General features: G+C 39.3%; 1 protein-coding gene across 1 annotated transcript in view; it reads right to left on the reverse strand.

Moving 5' to 3' along the window:
• Positions 1-14,506: 14,506 nt before the first annotated feature.
• Positions 14,507-27,528, reverse strand: part of EFEMP1 (EGF containing fibulin extracellular matrix protein 1) — a 67,833-nt gene continuing 54,811 nt past the window's right edge. Inside the window, exons 5-11 of the mRNA XM_081313389.1 lie at positions 27,048-27,170; positions 23,633-23,752; positions 18,024-18,143; positions 17,306-17,425; positions 16,318-16,441; positions 16,033-16,228; positions 14,507-15,013 (exon numbers count right to left, since the gene is read on the reverse strand). Of these exons, the coding sequence (XP_081169515.1) occupies positions 14,855-15,013; positions 16,033-16,228; positions 16,318-16,441; positions 17,306-17,425; positions 18,024-18,143; positions 23,633-23,752; positions 27,048-27,170 (962 nt within the window). The 3' untranslated portion in view covers positions 14,507-14,854. The remainder of the gene's footprint in view (positions 15,014-16,032; positions 16,229-16,317; positions 16,442-17,305; positions 17,426-18,023; positions 18,144-23,632; positions 23,753-27,047; positions 27,171-27,528) is intronic.

Below are 27,528 nucleotides of genomic sequence, written 5' to 3' on the forward strand. Positions count from 1 at the left end.
TGAGTTAGACACAAAATACAACATCAAGCCAAGGAAAAACTGGTCAAAGTGATGCACTATACAGAATAAAGACATATGCAATAACTGAATGAGGACTTGTATCCCTTTGAAACTGGAATACAAAGCTGAATTGCTAAAAAAACCCATAGAGCAATAGCTTACAATGATAAGCTAAACAAACACATGAATTGTGTCTGCCTAACCCTTTTGTTTCATTAGAACCAGGAACAGAGATGTGGGAACGAGGTTTGCTTTTTGGTTCCAATATAAACCAATCCAAAGCCGTCACTTGAACAATGTGCCAAAATATAAATGCCATTTGTTAGACCTGCCGAAAGTTCATAAATCTTACCTGCCAGGCAAAAATGTTTGCCCTCCACTCTGCTGGGTGGGACTGAAAGATGGTAGGAAAGTATTCTCCTTTTCAAAATTTAACTATTAGGCATGTCAATAGGAACTGCTAAAAAGCAAACAGAACAGACCACAAACAAAGGTAGAACACACCAAGCCTGTACTTTCCTTAGGGCAGATTCATACCATGGATATGGTTTTAAGAGAAGGGAGGGACATGGTTTGAATGATAAATTACCAAGCAGAGAAGGAATGAGATTGTTTTCTTATGCATGTATAAGAGAAATTTAAGTATGGTGTAAACATCTCCCTAAGATATAGAAAATGAGGTAGGGATGAAAGAATATTATCAAGTTAAGCATGATATTGAAATAATGAACAAATAGCTATTTTACTTCTCTCTGTATTAATAGAAAATAGGTACTGATTCAGTGGGATCCACATCTGGCTAGTTTAGCAGTATCCTGGCCACAATCTCTGCCTGGAGCTTGGGCAGGAAACTCAACTTTTGCCATGGAAACATGGATACTGATCACTGCAGTATCTATGTGCCCTCCCCTCTGGTCATTAGAAAATGTTGTCTGAGAGCCTTGAGCCTCAGAAGGGACTGGGCATCTGTCCTCCATAGAGATATCTGCCTATGTATTTCCAGATTAGTATTTCTCAGTGCCAGATCTTAGCTGTGCTCCATGTCAACATAGGTTTACTATTTTTTTAAAAAAGAATGTTAGACCTGTTTTTAATAATAGTTTTTGCAGTCTCTTGAAAGCACACTAATCTTTTTCTGCCCAGAATGGTGATTTTAATCAGTTCAGAGGACCCAATTCTGTTTGGTGTGTGCTGCAAATTATGTCACAATTAAATCTATTAAGGGAGTGAGGGATAGTTTGCTACTTCTGTTTGGTAGCATTTGTTTGTTGTTTTTACTACTTTTATTATTCTTGAGGGTTTGCAATGAGTATTACAACCGTTCCCCTTTAGCAATTAATTTTCTTGAGTCCACCTCATGCAGCTGCAGTTCCTATGGCTATTAGATTGCCCTTGGTGGGAGGGGAACATTTTGCATCATTCATTCTGGCTTTGCTAGCACAGGGTGCATTGGGGATGACTTGTTTTCCTAGCACTTGTTAATTAGGAAATTTGCCAGGTGGCTAAATTGCTATCTATTTGTGCTTCTTCTCATGTTAACAAGATCTGGTAGTTGTTGCCAGAACTGATGCAAATCCAGCAGCATTCACCAATCTCTTTTCTTAATTTGGCCCACAATCAGTAAGGACAACATCATTGTCGCAATGACCAAATGGGAATCGGCAATGAGGAAGCTAAGTTTAGAGATTCAGTAGTTCTGGATAGCACTGAGCTTAGCAGAAAGGCAAAGTCTAATCAAGAGGAAGATCACTTTTTAGCTGCCCTACTTCTAGTTCTCAGCCAAAGGATAGAAAAACCAGAAGCCAAGAGAGCAACGTTAAGCTGCTCTATGCCATTAACTGTTAAAACTGTTAAACTGTTAAAAAGAGTCAGTCCTTTTAATTATTAAGGCACCAGGCTAGAAACCAGGAGACCGTGAGTTCTAGTCCTATATTAAGCACAAAACCAGCTGGATGACTTTGAGCTAATCACTCTTTCAGCCTAGGAAGCAGCCAATGACAAATACCTCTAAAAACCTTGCCAAGAAAATTACAGGGACTTGTCCAAGCAGTTGCCAAGAATCAACACTGACTCAAAGGTAACAACTGCAACAATAAACAGCTGTTCATGTTATCAAGTCACAACTCATAGATACTGAGCTGTTATGTTGATCAAAGATACTCATAGAACTTTGTTTGGGCTTAGAAGGTAAGCAAGGTGGATTCTGGTTAGGCTTTTGACTGGGAACTTCCAGTGAACATGGGAGGGTGTGTGTGTTAGACTAGAATGCAGAAAAACATCTGAAGGAGCAGCAGTAAACCATTGTTGCCAAGAAAACTGTATGGTCTCTATGTAGCCTTTAGGAATTTAACCTGATGCAAAAAATACTTTACTTTTAGGCTGTTAAGTATCATATGCACCCATTGATTCTTGGAAAGAGTGATCCAGATAGGATTCATTCTGTAAGACTGGATATTTGTCACTGACCTTCCTATTTGCTGGATTATTTTTTTCAAATGGTTCATAAACCCTCAAACCTCAGAAAAATTCTGCTTAGGTGAATATGCTTTCAGATTATGCCTGAAATCCTGTTCCTTTTATAGTATCTAATAACCTCATTCCAAGTTAGTCACAGTATTAGCCAAAATCCTTTAGTATTACATGCTACTGAACTAACTTGGCATCTGAACTTGGCTGTTCTGGGTTGGATGGGATTATTATTTGTAAAATGATAAATCAGGATCCTTGAAAAAACACAGAAGAATGGAATTATTGTGTTTGCATGTCTGTTTCCAAGGTCACATAAAATCTTTCTACAACGAAACATAGTTTCACCACACTTCATGGAGAAAAGGTGTCTGTTACAATTAACACCTGTTACATGCAAAAGTGTGTTATCCTAGCAATTCACATAATTTGTAATGTCATTATGTACATTGTGCAAATTATGTAATTTGCACCAATTCATGTCATTTGTGTAATAACATTATGAAAATAATATAATTGGTATCAATTTACATCATTTGGGTAATGAAATAACTATAGCAATGACATAAATCATAGAAGTCTGGTTTATTCCACTTGAGTTCTGTGGTAGTACAGACTGCTAAATAGAGACATTACTGTGTTACAGACTGATAGACTAAGCCTGTTCATTTTCTAAAAATGTAGTTTGAGCTGATATATGCAAACTACCAGTGTATCCAGATTATATACTCAGATATTCTTAATACTTTTGGATCAAAGATTCTTAAGATTCCCATAAAAGGGTTTTCTATTAATGTAGATTGCCTAGTTAGAGATTGGATTTGTTTATATGTCTGTCATTTAGGCTATATTTGGACAAAGGTTTACCAGCCTTACAGAAGACTGATGTATCATTCTTTCTGTCCCTTGGGCTAGAAGGAGAAGCTAGGAGAATTCTTGTCAATTTCACTCCAATTCCTAAAGATCTCAAATCAATAAGTATTGCAAGGGAATTCTGACACCAGTTGGCTGTAGGGCCTGAAACTAGACGCTGAATGGCATTGCTTCACTAGATTTATATGGGATAACAGGGGAAAGCAGGTGAAGCATCTACAGGTGATCCTTATTTTAACATTGTTTAGTGACCACTCAAACATATGAAGGTTTTTACAAGATTGGATGGGTTTTGGAGAATTCAATAAAGTAATTGATTCAGACCTCTGACAACCTCTCTCTCCTCTCCCCATAGACTGCTACAGGGGAAAGAAGATGTTGGAGATATGTATCTCACATCCATTTTGTGGAACTTCACCACTGCTTTGATCATACTGAGATTTGGCATACAGGCTCAAAATTGTGACCTCTGAAGAGATGTAGCCCTTGATAGAAAAAAGTTGCCCAGATGTGTCCTACCGAGCAGTGGCCTTACATGTCCATTCTGACATAGGAATCCATGCAGGAGAAGAGAGCACATATTGAAATGTGTGTCACAACATAATTTCCACCTCTTATATATTCCTGTGTGTAACATAGTAACACAATTATGAAAGGTTGGAGCAATATTGGTCGCTCTGATGAATGATCTCTGGAGGGCCCGGGACAGGGGTCATTCCTCTGTCCTAGTCTTATTAGACCTTTCGGCGGCTTTCGATACCATCGACCATGGTATCTTGCTGCGGCGCCTCAGGGGACTGGGAGTGGGAGGCACAGTTCTGTGGTGGTTCTCCTCCTTTCTCCTGGATCGCTCGCAGTCGGTGCTGGCAGGAGGACAGAGGTCGACTCCGAGGCCTCTTGTTTGCGGAGTCCCTCAGGGGTCGGTTCTCTCGCCTCTCCTGTTCAACATCTACATGAAACCGCTGGGTGAGATCATTCGTGGTTTTGGAGTAGGGTACCATCAGTATGCTGATGACACCCAGCTTTTCATCTCAACTCCAAACAGCATCAGTGATGCCCTCGACGTGATGTCCCATTGCCTGGAAGCGGTCCGGGAATGGATGGGGAGGAACAGGCTTCAACTCAACCCGGACAAGACTGAATGGCTGTACATACCGGCAAGCCAGGATACTCAGAACATTCCATCCCTTAACATCGGGGATGAGTTATTACCCCCTGTTGATAGGGCCCGCAACCTGGGTGTCCTCCTAGACTCACAGCTATCCCTGGAAGATCACATAGGAGCTGTGACCAAGGGGGCTTTCTCCCGGGTTCGACTGGTGCGCCAACTACGGCCTTATCTGGACCTGGATGCCTTACGTACAGTCACCCACGCTCTTGTGACCTCTCGCCTTGACTACTGTAACGCTCTCTACATGGGGCTGCCCTTGAGAGCCACTCGGAAGCTTCAACTGGTGCAGAGTGCAGCTGCACGGACACTTTTGGGGGCCTCCCGATACTCCCATATCACACCTCTCCTCCGTGAGCTGCACTGGCTTCCGGTTACCTTCCGAGTGAAATTCAAGGTGCTAACAATGACATACAAAGCCCTACATGGCATGGGTCCGGACTACCTACGGGAGCACCTTCTGCCAACGTCAACACCCCTCCGTCCTGTGCGCTCCCACAGAGAGGGCCTCCTCAGGGTGCCACCGCTCAAAGAACGTCGGCTGGTGGTCCCCAGGGGGAGGGCATTCTCAGTGGGTGCGCCAACCCTCTGGAACTGCTTGCCTACCGAAATCCGGATGGCCCCCGACCTCCGCACCTTCCGGCGCGAATTAAAAACTTACCTGTTCCAGCAGTCCGGCCTGGCCTGATAGCTCTTGGGGTCTCAGTTATTATTATTACTATTGTTTCTGACTATTGTTCAACTGTATACCTACCTTACTCTGTACACCGCCCCGAGTCCCTCGGGAGAAGGGCGGTATATAAAAACAAATAAATAAATAAATAAATAAATAAATAAATATACATTTCATCATTTGCTGTTAACCTGGTTGGCTGAAGATGCATATGATTTGTATCTAATGTCATAAACAGTGATGGTATTTTGAACAGGCAATGGAGAACCTTAGCTGATTCCTTGGAAGGTATAGGTCATCTCCCAGCCAATAAGCTGTTATGAGGCCATTCTGCACCTCTTCAAAGTCCAAAGTTGTCTTCTTGAAGACATCTGGGTATTTTCATCAGGCATTCCTTGATTGTGAACACTCAAGGGAGTTTCCTGGTTTACCTCTAGTACTGCCTTGCTGACAGAACTATGTGAACATGGTTCAAAAGAAAACTTTATGGTTATAAAAAAAATCCAGAGGGAAAAACAATAAATAGATCTCTGGCTCTATAACAGACTCTTCTAAATTCTCTGAAATTTAGTGCTTGGTTGAAGATTGCACTGGGTAATTTAGGGCTTCCCCCTTTTAAGCATTCCAGAGCAAAGACAGAATTCTTCTTTCCCATTAAAGTTTCATGTTTCTATTTTTGAGTTTCATGACTTGGGGAAGAATAAAACAGTCAGGCCTCTCAGTAAAGTCCTCAACATGTTTCTTCATGTTTACCCACTCTGTCCCTTTGCCAAATCTTTATGGTTGTTTATAGCGGGTTTTTTTAGTTCTCAAAAGACAAAATAGCCCCATTAAGTATTAGGATTAAAAGATAAGGACTCTAAGATATAAAGCTCAGTTTTTGATTGGACAGGAATGAAATGGTTGGTTGCAGTCTTTCATAGGAATCATTTGAAGTCAATTTTTGTTTTCTAAAAAATATCCCTATTGAATTTTGGAAGGATTATAGAGGCACACATGCACATTCACACAGAGTCACAATTATCTGGGGCCAGGAAGTCATGCCCAGATGTTCACTTGACAAGCCTGAACTCTGTTTCACTAATCAAGTTGGTACTGGCTTTGCAATGAGTTTGGGAAGCTCCTGCAAGATGCAATTAAAACATGTAGGTATCTGCCTTGGATGTTTTGAGTTCCCAAAGTGACTTCTAAAACGGTATGCATACAGCTAATACAGCGCCCATGGTGCAGGACAGCATGTCTTTGGTTGTAATACATCCAAATATAACAATTAAATGCCCTAACCAAGATGCAACACCAATCTACTGAAAAAGCAGTTAATTTTCAGAAATGTGGAAGAGTTGTTCACTAATTCAGTATTCTGTAATGCAACACTTATTTCTAAATTTACTTGCATTATACCGATACTTTACTTTATCCATTATAAAAGCCAGAATAGGTCAGAATGGTCTACATAGTTGATTTTCATTCAGCCACAAAGACCACTTCCCCTTGATTTTAGGAAGGCATATTTCCTATGTCCTTTGTTTTTAACAATGTCCCTTAAATATATTTGGAAAACATTTAAAATGTGTCTGTTATGTGTGGGTGTGTTTTGTAATTTAGTACAGTAATTCCTTAGGGTTCCCCAGAAGCTCCTAACTAAATGGCTATTCTTGCACAACATTGTTATCTGTTTTCTAGGCTCACATTTATCCATTTTTTCCATTCAATCAGCCCACCATACATATTTCATATTCTGACAGAGAGTACTTTCACATACTTGCTGGCTTCACTCCCTCCAAAATCTCAAAAGCATTTTTGCACTGCTATGTGACTAATCTCATTGCTGATATCTTCTCAGTACTCAGTGGACTTTTTTTTAACCTGACCTAACCTCTCATATTTTAAAAGCAAAAATCCCTATACCTTTTAGTGAAAGATTGTTAATCCTGCTTCTTAATTGCAAAGTAACATAATTGCCTCCTTTGGGTGGTAGAATGCAGTTCACCAACAAATTGGCAGTACAAGCAGTCATCATTTTGTGACTGCTTTGTTTAATCATCATTTGCATTTACAGCAGTGACAAAAAAGCAACTTTACCACCAATCCTCACATTTACAATCTTTGCAGTTCAGTAAAGCAAAGCAAAGCTGAAGTGAGATTATAAATACAGACCCATTTTCATTTAGCGGTTGCTTTGTTTAATGACAGAGTTGCTGCTCTCAGATAAGGACTATTTGTATAGTGCACAGAATGACCAGCAATGTTAAACTGTTGTTTTACAATATAAATTTATTGCAGTGGCATACCAAGGTAAGAGCAATGGGCATGGTCTACTCCAGGTGCAGATAATAATGAGCTATATTGCCTGAAACCGGTATCCTATGCAGAATGTGCTAGTAGTGGGTGTGAAGTTGGATCACTGCTGCATATCAAACAGCTGCTAGGAGAAGGGTAGGCTGGCAGTAATGTGATTGGACAAGCCTGCATTATGTTACTGTTCCTGTACCTGCTGCTTGGCCCCCTGATCAGCTTCAGGGGTCAAATATGCTAGGTATGCCATTGTCACATGGAAAATATGAATTACCTGCCAGTTGTCCTTCAGAAGGAAATTAAAAATGAAATCTACTCTCAGAGAAATACTGGCATTTTGCTAAGCAAACTGCACGGGCAAGGTCCTGGATGTGTGTGTGGAGCATACAACTGTTATATTAAGATTCCATCCTTCAAGTGGAACTGTGACCATGTACTCTACTGTTTTGCTATAGAAGACACCAGTGTTCATACTGCTGGGACACAAGAGTAGCAAAAAGACTTTGACAAGATCTTTCAAGCTTCTAGATCTATTGGACAAAGGATGTTGAGGCTGTACCCAGAAGGTTTCTTGAGGACTTGTTCTATAAAAGTTTGCACTACAGGCTTTTTTTGTTGTAAAAACAGAAGATCAATCGATATATGATCTAGGGCCACTTCCTCCATTAAGATGCTTTTTAGATGTGTTGAGATTGCACTTCTCAACATTCTCAGGATTACTGGTTGGAAATTATGACAGTTGAGACCAAGGGGACAGAAAGGGCTGGGAAAAGTCTACTATTGCATCCTGATCAGCTTGTGTCCACTAGTAATGATTGGGACAGGAGTGATGGTTGAAATATATTACCCAAATTATTATCTGTGCAATGCTCACAATACTATTCTGAACTGTGGACAATTTGAACTCATATTTTACTAAAAGGGTCTGTTTTTAAAACATATACATAAAGTATATACAAGATAAACAGTTCCATTTAACATCTGTTTTTGCCTAACTATAAAAAGCATTTGACTTTTTATCCTCTCTCCTTTCACTAGCAACCTTCATTTGTTCTGTGGGCCAGATGAAATAAGATTTGCCCCCCTCTAGCAACCAGATGCTGTATCCTTTAATTTTGTATCAGGCAGGTGTTCCCCCACCTGGGAAATGTGGAGATTTGCCATCTAGCAGAGTTTATGGTTTTTGATGGAAATGCGAGGGCGTTAAATGTTATTTGATGAAGAGTTGCCTTTATTCCTAGTGGGCCCCCATACGCTTAGCATATGATCAGTGAAGCAGCTGTTCTGTATTTGAGTTGAAGAGCTATAAAGTTAGAAACGTGGTTGGCCTTTTCAAAACATAAGCAATTGCTTGCTACTATGGTGATGGATTTCAACAGTAAACTCCTGTTTTTAAAGATGTCCAAACATAATAATCCCACTGGACTCATGTTCAGGTGGTCCTGAAGAGTGAATGAACTTGGTTACTATGCCCACAGCAGGCTTGTTTACTCAAGAGTTTTATTTTTACTGACCTGATCCAGGTTTCTGGGAAGATGCTGCACTTGGGGACAATTTTATGTTATTTCAAAACAGTTGCTAGCACAGAGCAGATTTCAAGTCAATTGCAAATGCTCCTTAAGTCACTTAAAGAAGTAAGTAGCAGAGCCAGATTTTATTTGCTACTTGAAGATACATAAACCTAGAACAGCAATATGGGCCATAAAGGCACCCTTGTGTGTGGGACTTGTGCTAATCTAAAATCAGCTCTGAAGCTCATCCCATGATGTTTATGGAAGATGGTTTATTTTGCAAACAATCTTCAAACTGCCTTTGAAAGATGGGTTTTGGGTATGATGGAAGCCCAAAAGGGTCACCCAGATTTTGAGTGGCAACTCCACTAACCCATATGCATATGCAAGGGACAAGAATTCTTGGAGTTATAATCTAAAAAAACCTTAGAGGGCACAAACAAGGGCACTCAAAGTAATTTTGTAATATAAATATTAATATTGTTTAAAGCAATATTAAAACATATTAAATGTGATTACCATTGTGCAGCTTGGTACTTTCACAGCATTGTATTCCCTGCTCTGTTTCATTTATTCCATTGTTATTCCTCCTTTCCTATGTTGCAGAGATGAAGTAATTTAGGGGTAGGATTACAGCTGCAGTTTATCAGAAGAGCAGGTGAGGGAAAAGAGCAGAGAATAGAACAAAAGGTAGAGAGCATTTGTAGAAAGCTCTTACCTTTGGAGCTAGAGCACAAATCTGGAATTTTGTGGCTTCTGGATGGGCATCTTCACAAAATGGCTGCCAAAGGGAATCGAGTTAAAAAGTTCCAATTTACCAGAGTGTTGGTTGTCACAATTGCTAGCCATACCACCCCTACCCCTGCCACCCATTCCTTTTGGCTATGCCCTGGGTGTATTTCTAAATAAACACTATATTCCCAACATTTTTATTTTCTAAGAAAGTTGAAGGCACCATTTGGGGCTAAAGACCATTCCCAAAATCAAACAGTGGCTGCTTTAGAATGCCACATTGAAAACACTGGAGTTACAGCCTAAGGGAATGGTCTTTTCAAAACTGAGAATTGCAGCTAAGTCTCGTAGAATATGGGGGGGGGGGGAATGTGGACAAGCAAAAATGTAGCTAACCTACTTTTTAAAGTTAAAATAAACCTTAAAAAAGAAATTTGCTATCAAAACACCAAAAGGCATCCAAACATCTGCTGAAATAAAGGCTGCACATCCATTACCAAATGTTTATCCCTTGCATATCAGTTGCCATATTGCACAATCATATACCTTCAATGCTTTCTTCCTCCATTCTTCCGTCTCTGCACCTTATCTTCATATCACTCTTGATTTTCCCAGGTCCTCTCTCTTATGTCAGGCTGACCCTAAAATGCCCACTTTCTTTACTATTGTTTTTCTGCACCTGTCCCCAAGCCTAGTGTCCCCCTCTTCTTAACAACCTCAATTTTCTTCTCAGATGCGTCTGGTGTTGTCTTGGTTTCCATGCTGCCATTCCCTTGCTTCTTCGTTCACTAGGCCCCGGTATTTGGATCCATCCATTTCTTATTCCATTTTTTTCATTTCAGCCTGCTTTTCCCCCTCATGTTATGTAATTGCATAACAATGATGTGCAGACCTCCATCTTTATTTTTTTGGGTCCACAAAGTGAACAAAAGTTAGTTGCTGGAAGCCAACACTTCATTTGGAATTGCTTTTAGCTCACTAAAGTCATGGACATTATGCTGCCTATCCCCAATGGGAACACTTTCACCTGCAACCATGTTGAGTTAGAGCAGGGGTGTCAAACTGACGGCTTGTGGGCCGGATGCGTCATGGCAAAACCGCGCCCACCTCATTGCCGGCAATGGAAAAAAAGTCACATCATGTGACGTTGCAAGTTTGATTCCCCTGAGTTAGAGCAACATTATGAACTGATTCAGGTTATATTCTAGGTTAGTGGAAACAATATTTTATTAGAGAGCATTAATGATTCTTTTAATTGAAATGTTTAGATAGATAACAAATATTTCTATAGATACTTTTCTAACCATGCTCCCTATAACTCCCCCCCCACTTTACATGAGATATGTATTCTGCTACTAAACAACAGTTAGACAACAGCCAGTATGAGCTTGTGCATCCCTGTAAAATTAACAATGACATATACCAGCCACTGATCTGGTTTCTTTGAGCTGTCCTTTAGCTTAAAATAACTTGCAAGGCAAAATGAGTCCACTAAAACAGATATGTTCTTTTATTTATTTATTTTTTAGAAAAATGTACATCAAAGAGTTCTTTGTTATGATTTTTAGATAAGAAACAAGAGAAGTCTATATATAATACAAAAGAATGCTTTTAACTTAAGGTCCTATTACACATTTCTTTTGCTAAACACCATACATTTAGAATCACAATTCTGAGTTATAAAACAGATATATCGGTTGACTAAGTTAATGTCATATTGTAGAAAGCTTTATCAAGAGAAGCTAACTCTTGGACTTCAAATTTAAAAATAGAAAAACCAGAGCCAAACATGATTTTAAAAAAGAAATATATAAAAACAGCTGTTTTTTAGATTGGAAGATCTTAGTATTCAAACATGTATTTACTTCTTCCCATCTTTGTGTTGGAGTCTTTCATGGCTGCTCCCTGTACATACAATAATACTTATACAAAATGATTTCTCCAAATGATTTTTTTTGTTGTTTTGGTCAAGAGCCTTACTAATGTTTGGCAAATATTTCTCCTTATGTCCTATTTTTCTTGGAAAAGTTAAAATATCAACAAGTGGTATGTAGAAAAGATTTGCCCAGTATCTTTTGCTCAGGAAACACCAAGTGCAAACTATTTCCTTTTTATTATACCTATTAATCTTTGTTATTTTTTAAAAAAACTCCATTACAAGAACAAATTACAGAATTCCTTCTTTAACTTTATTCATCCTCATGAGGCACTTTAAAAGAACAACAGCAAGGGATGTATCTAATATACATTACTGAAATGTCCTTAATATGTAGGTTAATATACAGAGAAGAGTCTATATATTCCACTATAGGGCTCCGAAGGAATACAGTACTTCAAGAATCCCCCTCTAGAAGCACTTTACTTTCCCCTATTGGCATTATTTGCTGCATTTCATTCATGTTAGAAAAATATGTGATTCCTTCACATATGAAGCAGGAATTTGACCATATAAATCAGGGGTGTCAAACTGCTGGCCCACAGGCCGGGCGTGTCATGAAGTAACCGCGCCCACCCCATTGCTGGCAATAGCAAAAAAGGTCCAATAAGTCGCTTGAAGTCATGTGACGTCGTGAGTTTGACATGTCTGATGTAAATCAATATGTATTTTGACTGTCACCTGCAGTGTTTTTTCCCTAGTTTTGCTAAGTGAGAGCATTGAAAAGTATAGAATCTAGAACCTTGAGCACTGGATGGCTGCATCTGTGTATCCATGTATATGTATGTATTACTGACACTGGTAATTAATTCAGTAGCCATTTAGTAACTTTAAATATAGAATAGAGTTGTAAGGGACCTTGGAGGTCTTCTAGTCCAACCCTCTGCTTGAGCAGGAGACCCTATTATCATTTCAGACAAATGGTTGTCCTGTCTCTTTTTGACAGCCTTCAGTGATGGAGCACACACATCTGAAGGCAAGTTATTCCATTGGTTAATTGCTCTCACTGTTAGGAAATTTTTCCTTAGTTCTAGGTTGATTCTTTCCTTGGTTAGTTTCCAGCCATTGTTTCGTGTCTTGTCTTTTGGTGCTTTGGAAAATAGTTTGACCCCCTCATCTTTGTAGGAGTACCTCAAATATTAGAACAGTGCTATCATGTCCCACCAGTCCTTCTTTTCATTAGACTAGACATACCCAATTCCTTAACCGTTCTTCATATGTTTGAGCTTCCAGCCCCCTAATCATTTTTGTTGTTGTTCTCTGTACTCTTTCAGAGTCTCAACATCTTTTGTGGTGACCAGAACTGGATGCAGTATTCCAAGTGTGCTCTTACTAAGGCTTTGTAAAGGAGTACTATAACTTCACATGATCTTGATTTTATCCCTCCATTACTGCAGCTTAGGATTGCATTGGCTTTTTTGGCTGGTGTCGCACCATGTTGGCTCATATTTAAGTGATTGTCCACTAGGACTCCAAGATCCTTCTCACAGTTACTGGCATTAAGCCACGTTTCACCTAGTCTAGGTAAAACCTAGCTGGTTTTTCTTACCTAAGTCTAAAACCTTACCTTAGTCTAAAACCTTATTTTTTTATCTACTTTGAATTTCATTTTATTAGATAGGGCCCAGTATTCAAGTCTGTCAAGATCTTTTTGGATTTTGAGCTTGTCTTCTGGGGTGTCATCTGCAAATTTGATGAGTTCCCCTTCAATTCCCTTGTCTAGTTCACTTAGGAAGATGTTGAAGAGTACTGGGCCTAAACCTTGGGGTACCCCACTGCTTACTTGGGGTACCCCAATGTTTACTTCCCTCCATGTGGATGTAGTTCCTATTGAGGCCTTATTGAGTTTACTGTCAATAATAAAATGGCCTTCTTTGATATGGGCCACATTGTAAAGAACACAGGAAGCCCTTTTTCTTAATAGCTGGGTTATTTCATCCTCTTAAAGAGAAAAATACACATGTGGATTGATTTTCTCTGCTGAAATAAATGGAGTTATTGCAAGCAAAGAATTGGCATACTGGATCATGATGGCCACTATTTCACTGGATAAAAATGGAACTATTGTAGTACTGAGTTAAATAGTTGCACGTATGCCCTGAATATCACAACCGAAAACAAGGTTAGTTTCCAAGCTATTTTGAAAATGTATGAAGGCTTTTGTTTTTGAAATTACATAAACTATATTTAGGGTCTAACCCCATAACTCAGACTATGATCACTGAATGTATGAATGAGTATGTGTCAACAGTAAGACACTTCCATGAAATTGGAAATTCTGCTTGTTTAGACCCCCATATAGGTACACATCTTATTCATGTACTGGTTACATCTTCTAGTAATCACAGAGAAGCAGGAGCTGAGTAAGAATGTCATTTGGCTCACTCCCTCCATGCATTTTTTTTCAGAGCTGCTATGCTATAGGATGGCAATGACTACAAGTTATTGTAAGTATGATAGAGGTGCAGTTTCTCAATAGAAGGTGACAACATCCAGGTTATATTATGTAATAGCATGATTACAACTACTGATTTCCTTGTCTATGGGGATTCTCAGTCATCCAGGTCATAGTTATCCCAAAGTTGCTTTTTCATGAGGCAACTGGACTTTCTTGTTTTTCTTTGAAGATGTTTCTCTTGTCATCCAAGAAGCTTCTTCAGCTCTGACTGGATGGTGGGGAGTGGAAGGATTTATATTCCTTGGAGACAGCTGGTCATTTGCATTCTTTTAGAGAGTCATTGAGCCACTTGGAGGTTTGTCTGTGTCCTCAGGGTTACCTGAGTAGTGCAAATGGGTGTGGAGCCTTCTTGGAAGTTCCAGTCCTTTCAACAGTTCCAAGAAGGCTCCACACACATTTGCACTACTCAGGTGACCCTGAAGACACAGACAAGCCTCCAGGTAGCACTAAGAACTCTCTAAAAGAATGCAAATGACCAGCTGTCTGCAAGGAGTATAAATCTTTCCATTCCCTGCCATCCAGTCAGAGCTGAAGAAGCTTCTTGGATGAGAAGCGAAATGTCTTCTAAGAAAAACAAAGAAGTCCAGTTGCCTGGTGAAAAAAGCATCTTTGGGATACTGATTTCCTTAATAAAGTTTTTTTCTTAAAAAAAGTAAAATTATAAATAAAATCATAAGTGCTTCATTCAAAAGAAAGCTTCTTTGGTTGCTCTGGGTGCTAGCAAATTACTTCATTTCAGTGACTAAAAAGAGTAAGGTCCCACAATAAGTGTTAACCTCAGCACTGAACTTGACCGGTAGTTCATGTTGTTGACCGTCAACAGCTCTAGGTCGATGATATATTCCCGTGGACCTGTTAATGGCTTTACCAACACAAGCATTGCACTCACGGAGCTTGTTTGCTGAAAGAAAGAAGGAAAACATGTACATGTACAGCCAAGGCACCCACAAATAATTTCCCAGGATGTATGCCTATGTGATAATGATTTAGAAAATATATTTCAGACCTCACACAAGCGTGAGTGCAACTTTTTCTCCTCTATTAATTAAAGCAATCAATGTGACCCTGCAAAAAAAACAACACCCTACTGCTTTAGGTCATTTTAATGACTCTAAAAATAGTTTCTTAATTAATAAGAGATGTGTTAGGTTTGCATGAGATTTGAAGCATTTCTTCCAAATCATTGTCAGAGAGTATATACTCCTATATGAGTATTCACACACAGAGATATATCCAGTGTATTGTAATGGTTAAAGTGTTAAACCTAGGGCCACCAAAGGCAGGTTCAAATTCTCCCTCAGCCATGGAAGTTTGCTGGGAAACTTTGGGTGAGCCCAACAGATGTGATGGAATGTAGTCTGAATTCCCAGGAGGGAGGGAGAGCATTCCAGAGGAGTAAGAGGCAACTCCGTTTCTGTGACTGAAGGAGGTGAAAACAGCCCCTCCCTAACATCTCCCAGAGAATATGCTTGATATAGGTGGCAGTCTGTTTCAGTTTGGCAAGATTTTGTCTATAAGTGTGGAGCAATAGAGAAATCTGCTTTAAGGAATCATTGTGTGTTTTTCTTGATTTCTGGGATCTGATAATAGAGCAGGGGTCTTCAAACGTGGCCCTTTTATGACTTGTGGACTTCAATTCCCAGAATTCCTCAGCCAGCGTGCCTGGCTGAGGAATTCTGGGAGTTGAAGTCCACAAGTCATAAAAGGGCCAAGTTTGAAGACCCCTGTAATGGACTTATTTTGTGTAAAAAAAAAAAAAGAAGATAAAATATGAATTATGTCTTTAGCAGTGATCAGATGACACAATGGGACAAAAGCGTTCTTCATAATGAAGTTGCTGATTCTAACCTCTTTAATTTGGTATGCTGAGTTCCATCTTCAGCATCTAAGAAGCTTCAGAAAAGCATTTGGAATACTTACTCTAAGAAAGAAGTCTCCATTGTCATTTCCAGATTTAATCCGGAAGGTGTTAATTGTATTGGGGATAATCGTGGTTGCCTGGATTTGGAAGATATCAGATGGCACAGTCCTCTCTGAATGGATGCTCATATATTTGTGAACAATGGAGTATGGCAGGTCCCGACAAAGATGATTAGATACTGGACAAATACAACGACTGTAAAAGAAAGCACAGTGACTGAAAAACATACTCAGTCCATTGGAAACTGGTGTTCAGTTTGGAACTCTGTTGATAGCTTCACTTACTTTTCAGATGCAAGCACGTAAGGCTCCTGACAAGGATTTCTTGGGTAACAGCGATAGCCACCATGATAATTAGAACACATCTCATCTTCTCGACATTCATTGCGTGTTTCACATTCATTTATATCTATATTAGCAAAAAGGTAAAAAGTTCTACAATTCTGCTATTTGCATTCTTTGAGACTGGAGTTATTCATAAACTTAAATCAGCAAATGTCTATGGAAATTCTCAATCATCCAGGTCACAGTTGTCTCAAAGGTGCTTTTCAAAAGGCAACTGGACTTTCTTGGTTTTTTTCCCTTTCCTTTTGATTCCCCATTTTGTCAGAAGTGAAGAAGCTTCTTGGATGAAAAGGGAGTTCTTTTCAAGGAAAAATACCAAGAAAGTCCAGTTGCTTTTTGAAAAGCATATTTGAATCTGCAAAATAACTTAATAATTAAACTTAATTATTTGTTGCAGTCTGCAAACTATCTACTTAGCCCCACATATTGTAGCTTCTGTAAGTGTATCATGAAAGTACATATAAAAAAGAAAACAGACCTCAGAGATCTAAAGGCTGCCCCATTCTTCACTTACTGTAGTCTATCTAGATATGCAGGGCTCCACATGGTTATTCTTACTTACATCTATATCTATATCTCTATCATCTATACTTTTATCTACTCTTAAGTGGGATTCTCAGCTAAATACTCATACTGTACTTGATTTCTCCTTGCTCATTTCCATTCCAGATTTTTGCACTCTTAGATAAAAAAAAAACAAATGAGTTTTTCAATATGTTATATGCTGTAGGAGATCAGTGGTCTATATTGGTTGCACATTTTTGCCAGGCCTGGTTTAAACCTGCTATGCATCTCTTAGATAAGTTTTACTGTATTATATTACAAAGAGAACATCTTGTGTCAAGCAAGGATTTGTCATTTGTATGATTTGATTTTTTAAAAAAATAGTGTTAATATTATCATTACTTTTGCAGATATGGGAACTTACCTTGACAGTTTCTTCCTCTGACCAACTGGTATCCATCTGGACATGCACAGGAGAATTTTCCTGGCTCATTGACACATTGATATTGGCACAGAAAGTTAGAAGCTCTACATTCATCAACATCTGCAAAACAGAGGCATTTTCTAACCCAGTTTTGAAGGTTCAGCATCTGCTTTTACATTGTTCCTTGCCTATTATCTTAGTTACTTAGGCTGCAAAATACAAATGTTTCTTCCTTCCTTCCTACTTTCTGACAGCTTCTGGAGGGAAACTGCATCTGCCTACAAGAATGAGGTGCATGAATAGGAATAGAATCACTACTACCAAGTAGAAATCAAAAAGAGCTTTCAAAGAGCAAGATTTTAGTGAAAGAATCAGCCTTCTAAAATGCCTTTTTTAATTGCAAAAGTTTGCCAGAGAATGTGAGCCTAATATATTGGTCTGGATTCTCTATTTTTGACAAATAATATTGTGGGAGCCCAGCACAATGTTAGTGGGAAAATCAAGGTGCAGAAGTGGGTTTTTTTGCTTTTGTGTAATAAGAGATATTAGTGATGAACACACTAAAGAAGGCATTAAAGCTTCTGATTAGGAAGGTGAAAAAATGAACCTGCAATATGTTTTCTTTGAACATTACTAACAGTGAACATGTTCTATTCAAAAGATTCCTTCCTGTCCCTGTTGTCTGAGAACATCAACAAGCTAAACAACTACTACTCACCATCACAGCTGATTCTGTCTGGGCTTAACTCGAAGCCTTGATTGCACTGGCATAAGAAAGAACCAACTATATTGTAGCACAGTTGAGCACAGGGGTTGCCGGTCTCACACTCATTTATGTCTAAGAAGAAAAGAAAACAAATGTGGCATTTTGATCTTTTCTTGAACCAGTTTGGAGCATACTCACCAGATTCTTTGTATACAATACATGCTTGTTCACTGTGAATCAATTTATATGGACAGGGAATGAAACCCCAGCCTACCAAGTGTGGACCATTTTTTCTGCTTAGTTTTGCTTCCTTCCCCAAATTAAAATGAATGGGTATTTTATGCAAACAAATAGTGGCTTATATAATTAGAGGTAAAGTTGATCCAGGTGCTTTATGGATCTGAATAGCAGCTACTGGTAACAGGAAATAACCAGGGCTCGTTCATGTACATCAGTGGTTTTTCACTGCACCCCAATTCTCTTTGGTTTCTTGGAGGTGAAGCACCAAATATGATACCTAAAGCAATGATGGAGGAACACAAAACCCAAACCTGACTGAACATGGATACAAGTCCATATTCAGGTCTACCCTGTGGTTGGAGGAGAGGAAAATGCTTTTCTTTACTCTCTACAAAGACTGAGATAAATCATCTGTGGAATTAGCTGGGACGCCTTTTGGCCTGTAGGTTCCGATAAAATGGCTAAGACACTATCTAGCATGCCCACTGCCATCCGTGATTATATTTGTGCCTAATTTGGATCCTATAGGGAACAGAGGGAACATGATGGGTGCTTGTAGCCTGATGAAAACTGTGACATGTTCCTCCCTTTAGGAGCCCTCACTAGATGCAATCAATTTGAATAATTAAAAACCAGTTTCCAACATTACCTTTTGGGAAAAAGTTATTGAAAGGGTGGTGGGAACATAGCCTACAAAGCATCATGGTAGAAGAGATTTAGCTAGATGCTTTTAAGTTAGATCAGGACTCACCATGGAGTGGAAATAGTGCTGGCTACCCTAAGGATCAATCTTTGTTGGGATTTAGATGCAGGTAATGTTCTTGTCCTATTCCTTCTATTTCAGTGGCATTGATATTATTGACTACTGTATCATTTTTACCATTTACCAGCACAGGGGATTGGAGGCAATGATTTGCAATGGTTCTGTTCTTTCTTCTGTTCTTTCACTAAGTGGTGGTAGAGGAGAAAAGGACAGTCACATGGCTTCTCTCTTGTGTGATATAGCAGGATTTGGTCATCTCCCTATTGTTTAATATCTACATGAAGCTATTGTGGGAGGTCATATTGTGGATTGGGTATTGGTGTAGTGGTTAAGGCAAAAGGCTAGAAGCTAGGATGCTATGAGTTCTAGTTCTGCCTTAAGCACAAATCCCTGAGTGGCTTTGGGCCAGTCACTCTTTCAGCCTCAGATAGAAGACAATGACCAATAACTTCTGAAATATTGACAAGAAAACTGCAGGAAACTTGCCTAGGTAGCTACTGGGCATCATCACTGAAAGCATAAAAGCACAAAAGTCTCTATTTTGGCTGACCTGGCGATCTGTCCCAATATCAGGAGGTTGGAGGGAACTAGATGGAATGATACAGACTGAAGTTGAACCCAAGCAAAATGAGGTCTTTTGTCTAATCAAGTTCTTAATTAGTTTTGGTGGTGTTTCTTGAGGAAGAGGCTTTAATAAGAGGAAGTAGGTCTGTGACTTGGGGGTCTTTCTGGACTTGCAATTACTGCCAGATAGGCAGTTGGGAGTTGTGGTCTGGAAGGTGTTTGCTAAGCTCTGGTTATACCCCTTTCTGGAGCATGAAGACCTATAATAACTCAAGCCCACATCATCACAGGCTTAGATTACTGCAATATGAACTTGAAGACCACTATAAGCTATAACTGATTCAAATGGAAAAGTGTGCTTGATGGGAGATATTAATTGCTCTGCATTGGGGGCCAACAGGCTGTTAAGTGCAATTCAAAGTGCTGATTTTCCCCTATAAGGCCTTAGCAAAGTACCTTCAAGGTTGTCTTCTCCAACCAGAATCAACCTTTTCAGTGCAATCTTAATGGGAAAATGTCTTAACAAACTCACATTTTCAAGAAGCTAGTTAATGTTGCTTTTTATTCATTCGTTATGGATCAACCTACTTAAAATACAGGTTAGTTTCAAGCGTGGTGCTCTCCAGAAAGTGGTTGAGCTGTTCCAGAGAGCCCTTGAGAGCCTAATGGCATCTTGTATGTAGCTACTGAAGTGCTGCTGAAGTGTTATTATACTAATACTAAAGGAACATCATGTACACAGTATTTAATAACATTAAATTAATCAGAATGCTCTGGTGCATTTAATTGCTAGGATTAGTTTTTTAATCTTCATTATTTACTATGGCTATTTTATATATACCAGCACAACCATAAATATTTTACTGCTTTTTTAAAAATTGCATTTTGCATACTATTTGTGTTACTATGGATTTGTACATACAACCTCAATAAATAAGTGACACATCAATCATTGGTATTCATATGTGGTGGCTTCTTAATTTTTCTACAGTTAAGTTTTTGTATCCTTATATTTATCTGCTTCAGTCTAGCTTGCCAAGGAGAACCCTGAGTTTATGACAAAAACCTAACCAAAGCCAGATCGGATAGCCACTTGTCTGAAATGGTATAATGCTTGAGCACAGGTTGGACTAGAAGACCGCCAAGGTTCCTTCCAATTCTATTATTCTATTCTACTTCTATATTTGAGCTAAGGTAAGGCAGATTTTAAGAAGAAGGAAGTGCAAATACTATAGCTTCTACTTCCAAAAATGTTTTGAAATGAGAATTTGTAGGGCTATAGCATTCTAAATGTTTTCATGAAAAATAAAATGCGAGTCTTCTGCTAAATGGAAGCCTCTAGAATACTGGATAACATCTTCCCCAATTTTACTCAAAGTTTTCTATGAGATATGGTATAGGTACAAAATTGAGAACTCAAAAATCCATATAATCCTGTCTCATTTCCTGAGATTTACTAAGATTATTGTGAACTCTGAGGTTAGAAATTGGTCCCGATCACTTTTTTTTAAACTTTCAGCTGTCATTTGGTTTTTTTAATTGTCATCTCAATAAAGTCAAATAAAAATGTTAATCAAACTAATTAATGTAATTGCTATTTTAAGAGTGGTGACTACGCTGTAATGTGGTTTTAAGTGTTTAAAACATTTGGATTTGTAGCCTAGACATATTCTTGGATAGTGAAGAAGAATCTAATAAAAATTAAGCACCTGCTGTCTCTGGGCTTTTGCCAAATAACCATATAATTTCAAAACCATAAGAATGCAGTAATAAATCTGTTTCTTAACAGAATATTCATTAGAAGATTTGACCTGTTTGGTTAAGACAAAACAATTAAAAATAAAACCAATTAAAATCAATACTGCAAAATTACCAACATAATAATGATGAACGGAAACTTTCCAGAAGTTAATAAGAGATAAAGAATAGCATATTAATGATTTAAAATGTGAATCATAAACAGTTATTCATTATGTAGATCAAGAATTTTAATTTGATGTACTTGGGAATGACAGTGGTCCCCAACCTTTCCACCTTGGTGGCCTGGCCTAGCGCGTGGGGGGGATGTGAATGATAGGCACACGTGCACACGCACACAGCTCCATGTGAATGGAGCTTGTGCATGAACAAAGGGAACTTGACTAGTGCGCAAAGCTCCACTCACACGAGTGGGGGGCGCTTGAGCAGAAATCGCTCGTGTAGTCTGGTTCAAATAGGTCACGACCCGGTAGTGGGTCGTGGCCTGGGGGTTAGGGACCTCTGCTCTAATGCACAAAAAACTTAATTATACTAGGTTAACAGCCAATAGCTGCCTGTTCAGACGGCAGGTGGCTTTGCAGAGAATGGGTAGCCTTCCTTCCATCATATCCTAACCTGTTAAGTGGAGATCCCAGGAATGAACATGGAACATTTTGCACACCACAGAGTGGTTCTATCGCAGGATTATTAAGTCTGTTTAGAAATCACCATTGATAATACAACCAATCATTCGACAAAACCAAATTATTCAGTCACATCAAATTTCTTAGCACAGAACTCTCAAACTTAACATTTAATGTATCAAAACCCATCCTTTTATTCTTATTCAACTTTCATTAAAGATGCAACATTTAATCAATGAGAGACTAGAAAGTTACATCTACTTAAATGAACAGAAGTTTCCCCCCCAAAAAACTATAAGTTTTAACATTAAATATTTAGATGAGCACTATATTTCTATGAAAGTCTCTGGAGTCATTCCCTACAATTTCAATTCCAATAATTGCATTTTAGAACAGGTTCGGACTTGAAATCCAAGCATCTGAATGGAACTGGGATGGAAAAAACCTTTTCTAACATACCTTATTCAGATCTAAAGAAAGCAGACTCCTTTCTACAGAAATATTGTTTTTATTCATATGCAAACATCCATGTTATATATCATTATATCCATTTTTTCTTCCATTCAATCACGACCAACTCTTGGAGACTGCCTGGACAAGTTCTTACAGTTTTCTTGGCAAGGTTTTTCAGAAGTGGTTTGCTATTGCTTCCTTCCAGGGGCTCAAACAAAATGACTTGCCCAAGGCAACCCAGCTGGCTTTGTGCATAAGGCAGGACTAGAATTCAGAGTCTCCTGGTTTCTAGTCAGATGCTTTAACCACTATATCAATCTGGCTCTCTATATCCATTATACCCAATCCAAAATATTCCCAATGTTTGACCCTCATACAATGTGACTTGGAGCTTCCTAAGTATCTTAGTATCCTATAGTTATACTCTAAAGTCACCCATTGTTAGAAAAAAAAGGGAAGTTTAAGACTGGGACGAGCTGAGACAACTGCTAGACTAAGATGCAGGAGGTAATTATACAAGTCTACCTGGGTGTTTTGTGCTGAACAGCACCCTCCCCCGTGTTTGCCTTTTTCGGAAGAGGAAAGCCATCCCCACATTTCTTTAAATGCAACTCAACAGACTTTCAACATTTCAAATGTACCCATTGGCCTCCCAATATTGGACATCTTTGGTTAGCTTTTCCAGAAAGAATTCTATGAACTCTGGGAACTCTATTTTGGGTGAAGATATGGGGGGGGGGAAAGATTTTAGCAATTACTTTTATACATCTATAACTACTCTTCAATTAGTTCCCTAAAAATTCATAACAAAATCAATTAAGATATCCTTAAATGAAAGATATTTGAAACTGAAATAAGAAATTCATCATACACACAAAGGCAGGGTCAGAGCAATATTTTAAAATAAATATAAATTTAATAGTCCACACTAATGAAAAGACTAAATTAAATATAAATCACTACTATTGATGTAGAATATTTTTTATTTTTTATTATTACTCTATAAAAGAACAACAATGGAATCACATGCAAAAAGTATGTTGATGAATGCATTTCTTGAAGTGACATTTCTTGAAGGTCATTTTACATACCACATAAATGGCTATCTTCATTGAATTCCATGCATCTTGCATTTATGTAACCAGAAAATATGATAGTAAGCACATATTTCTAAATTTAAACATGACAGTTTCTACAAAAATGTCCTGAAGTGTGCTTACCGGCACATGTGCGGTTGTCAGGTGTTAACTGAAAGCCAGCATTGCAATGGCAGTGGTAGGAACCAGGACTGTTCACACACCGATGATGGCAAAAGGAAGGGAACGTGCATTCATCAATGTCTATGTTGCCGTTAGAACAGAAGTATTTTAAAAATAATTCCAAAAATGACATTACAAAAAAAAATGAACTGCCACATATAATCTTAATATCATAGGAATGTTGTACACATGGAGCTGTCGAGTAGCAATACCTGCAAACATCCCCTTTGGTGCCCATCAGTGTTTTTAATGTATTTTTCATGAAACCAAAATTTAATAGAAAAGTAGCATACTGCAAAGAAAAATATCAATGTGCAACACCATAATTAATTTTAAGAATACATTTGTCATTCTTAGTGGAAACTAATTTCCATATACAGGTAATCCTCAACTTACAACAGACTCACAACTTATAACAAAGGAGCCGTGGTGACGCAGTGGTTAGAATGCAGTACTGCTGACTGCCAGCAGTTCAATTCTCACCAGCTCAAGGTTGACTCAGCCTTCCATCATTCCGAGGTGGGTAAAATGAGGACTTAGATCAGAGGTGTCAAACTTGCAACGTCACGTGATGTGTCGCAACATATCGCCACTTTTTCCCCCATTGCCGGCAATGGGGTAACCATGGTTTTGCCATAACACATCTGGCCCTTGACACCTCTGACCTAGATTGTTGGGGGCAATAGGCTGACTCTGTAAACCACTTAGAGAGGGCTGTAAAGCACTATGAAGTGGTGTATAAGTCTAAGTGCTATTGCTATTTAGTGACTGTTCAAACTTACAACGGCACTGAAAATGTGATTTATGACCATTTGTCACCCTTAAGACCACTGCAGCATCCTCATGGTCATGTGATCCAAATCCAGATGCTTGGCAACTGACTCATATTTATGACGATTGCAATGTCCTGGTGTTATGTGATCACCTTTTGCAATCTTCTGACAAGCAAAGTCAACGGGGAAGCCAGATTTGTTTAATAACCGTGTTACTAACTTAACAACTGCAGGGATTCACTTAACAGCTGTAGCAAGAAAGGTCATAAAACAGGGCAAAACTCACTTAGCAAATGTCTCACTTACTGTAGCAATAGAAATTTTGGCCTCAATTGTGGTCCTAAGTCGAAGACTATCTGTACTCCTTAAAAAAAGCCAAAGACTGATATGGAACAGCAGAGCGGTAGTGCTGGACAGAGAGGGTAACGAGGAATTTCCCACTAGGAGGCCTTCCTATATATAGCAGCCCTTTAGGGCTAGATTTTGGATCATTCTGTAAATCTCAGTCAAAAGTCACTGTCTGAGCTCTGACTGGATTCCCTTGAAATTCATTGTTGAGATATTGAATGGAAAAATCATAGGATTTTAAACCCCAAATTAAAATTATCCCCAAACATCAAGGAGGCCAGAGAGATGCTGGGCAAAATATTTGACATTGTGCTTTATAGTGCCTGAGACAGCATATAAAGCACCTATTTTTGAATTGTTAAAGCGGCTGTGCCTGCTATTTGCAAAGTCCGTCATTTGTCAGCTACCCCCTTATCTGCAGGCATAAACTTGTAGAGACCACGTGACTGCTTTAATTATTTGAACATAGGTGCATGCTGAACTGATTTCTTTCAAATGTTTTAATGCACAGTCCTCTTACAAGCACTCCATCTTAAACCTTGTAGTAGATTTTCAAAGCTATCTATCCTTCACGTGCGGTAACTACAACTTTTGTTATCCTCATCAATGCAACTCCACTGCTGGCAGCAGATGATGAGTAAGAGCAAACCTGTCATTTCCACATGTGTGTCCATTTATTTATTTATTTCATTGGAAAAACTTATATATGGCCACCTATACTATATACTACTAAAACTCCTATGTCTGTAACTTTTAACTGGGTGAAATGCAGCATCATGGGGGCAAAACCTTGTTAACAAATAGTCCTCAAGTGGGATAGCGTACAGAACTTTGGGACCTGTTACTCCCAAGGAAATAAAATTTGGGAAAATTGTGACCACTTCAGTGTTGCTGGGCTGCTGCTGCTTCAGCCTGGCCAGGCTGCTGCAGTCACATGATCCTCATCTTCAATATTCTGTGACATTTCCATTTCCCCTCATGCACTCCCTCGCTCCCTCCCCCACCCAGCAACAGCCACTTACCAACCAGTTTGGGAGGGAAGTGAAGGAGGGAGGAAGGAAGGAAAAGAAGAATGGAAGGAAGGAACAGGGAAGAAAGAATCCCTGTGAATCATTCCCAGCCCCAGCTGCCCCCACAAGCCCTCCCCCAACTATGCAGCACCTCTTCCATAGTCCCATGCAATCTCCCAGACCTGCGCGGCCCCTGCAAGCTTTCCCTGACTCAAGCAGCACTTCTTGAGCCCCTCCATGCACCCTTCTTGATCCACGCTACACCTTCTGCATGCTTTCTCCAACCCACGTGGCACTCCTCATGCACCTCTGAGCGCTTTTCTCACCCCATGCTGCACCTCCATGAATTCTCCCTGACCTGTGTGGCACCTCTTGCACATTCCTATGCACCCTTCCTGATCTGCACAACCTCCTCAACTTGCAACACCTGCCCAGCACACCCTCCCCAACTCATGCACCCTTTCTGTGACAGGCCTAACCTGTGCATCAGCATTTTCATACTCCTCCCAGGCAACCATCCTGACTTGTGTCACCCCCTGCATGCCCTCCCTGACCCATGTGGCCCCTCTTACATATCCCCACAACCCTCAGGCATTCTTCTCAACCCACCTTGCCCCTCAGTGCCCTGGCCTACCTGACCCATGTGACACCTCTCATGCTCCCTTCCTGACACACATTGCCCACCCACCTACTGTCCCTGATCTAGGCAACATCTCTTGCACAATCCATGCACCATTCCCAATCCGCATGATACTTCTTGTACATGTCTATGTAATGTTCCTGTCCTGTGCCTCCTCACTATTTCCTCCACTAAACAGCAGGTACTTACCTTCTTGTTGGTCTTGGACTTGCAACTTTCTGCTGCTTTATCCTCTGCAACCTTCCAGAAGCAAAGTAAATAGAGAGGCCAGCAGGAATTGGAGAGAGGGAAGGAGGGAGGGAGGATTTCCAATGCTTTTACCAGCTTCCCATAAGGAAATTCAATGGGGAAGCCAACAGAAAGTCTGAAGTTGCTCCCATTCTCACTGCTGTTTTGCTCACCTACATTCATTCTGTTTCTGTTTATATAAAGAAATGTATCTGAAAGAATGACCCAATAGGGCATGGGTTGTCTAGTACATGATAAATCTAATAAATCTAATAAAATAAATAAATAATCTAGGCAGGTAATAGTAACATTCCATAAAAGCAAAATACATAAACTCCACAAACCCCACAAAAGACATTTTGCAATGTGGTACTTACCAAAGCACTGGTCTCCTCGCTTTTGATACCCAGTTCGACACTGGCAGGTGAATGATCCCCTTAAGTTGACACAGACCTGATCTGACCTACAGGTGTGGGCACCAGTGGTACATTCATCAACATCTTTTAAAAACAAGGAAAGAAAATGACATATTATGAACTTTGGAAAGGTCATCATAATGTTTGTATTTCTCTTCAGAATATGAAGATGTTAAAATCAAGGTCTGATTCCAACATTAGTGGAAGAGAATCATAACTGTCATCCTGAATAAATCATCCCTCAGCTTATTTTGGCATCCATGGCATTGCCAGTTCTTTTGTAGTCTTTCTCAGCTTCATTTTTTCATCATTTTTCAAAAACTTATGATATAGGCAGAGATTTCTACAAAGATTTCTTGGGGCAATAACTTGCCAACTTACCTGCCAATTACTGGTGATTCAAGGTAGCCAAGAAGGCTCACATAAAACAAAATGGTGTATA

The sequence above is a fragment of the Vipera berus genome (genome assembly GCF_964194415.1).
Source record: "Vipera berus genome assembly, chromosome: 1".
NCBI classification, from domain to species: Eukaryota; Metazoa; Chordata; class Lepidosauria; order Squamata; family Viperidae; genus Vipera; species Vipera berus.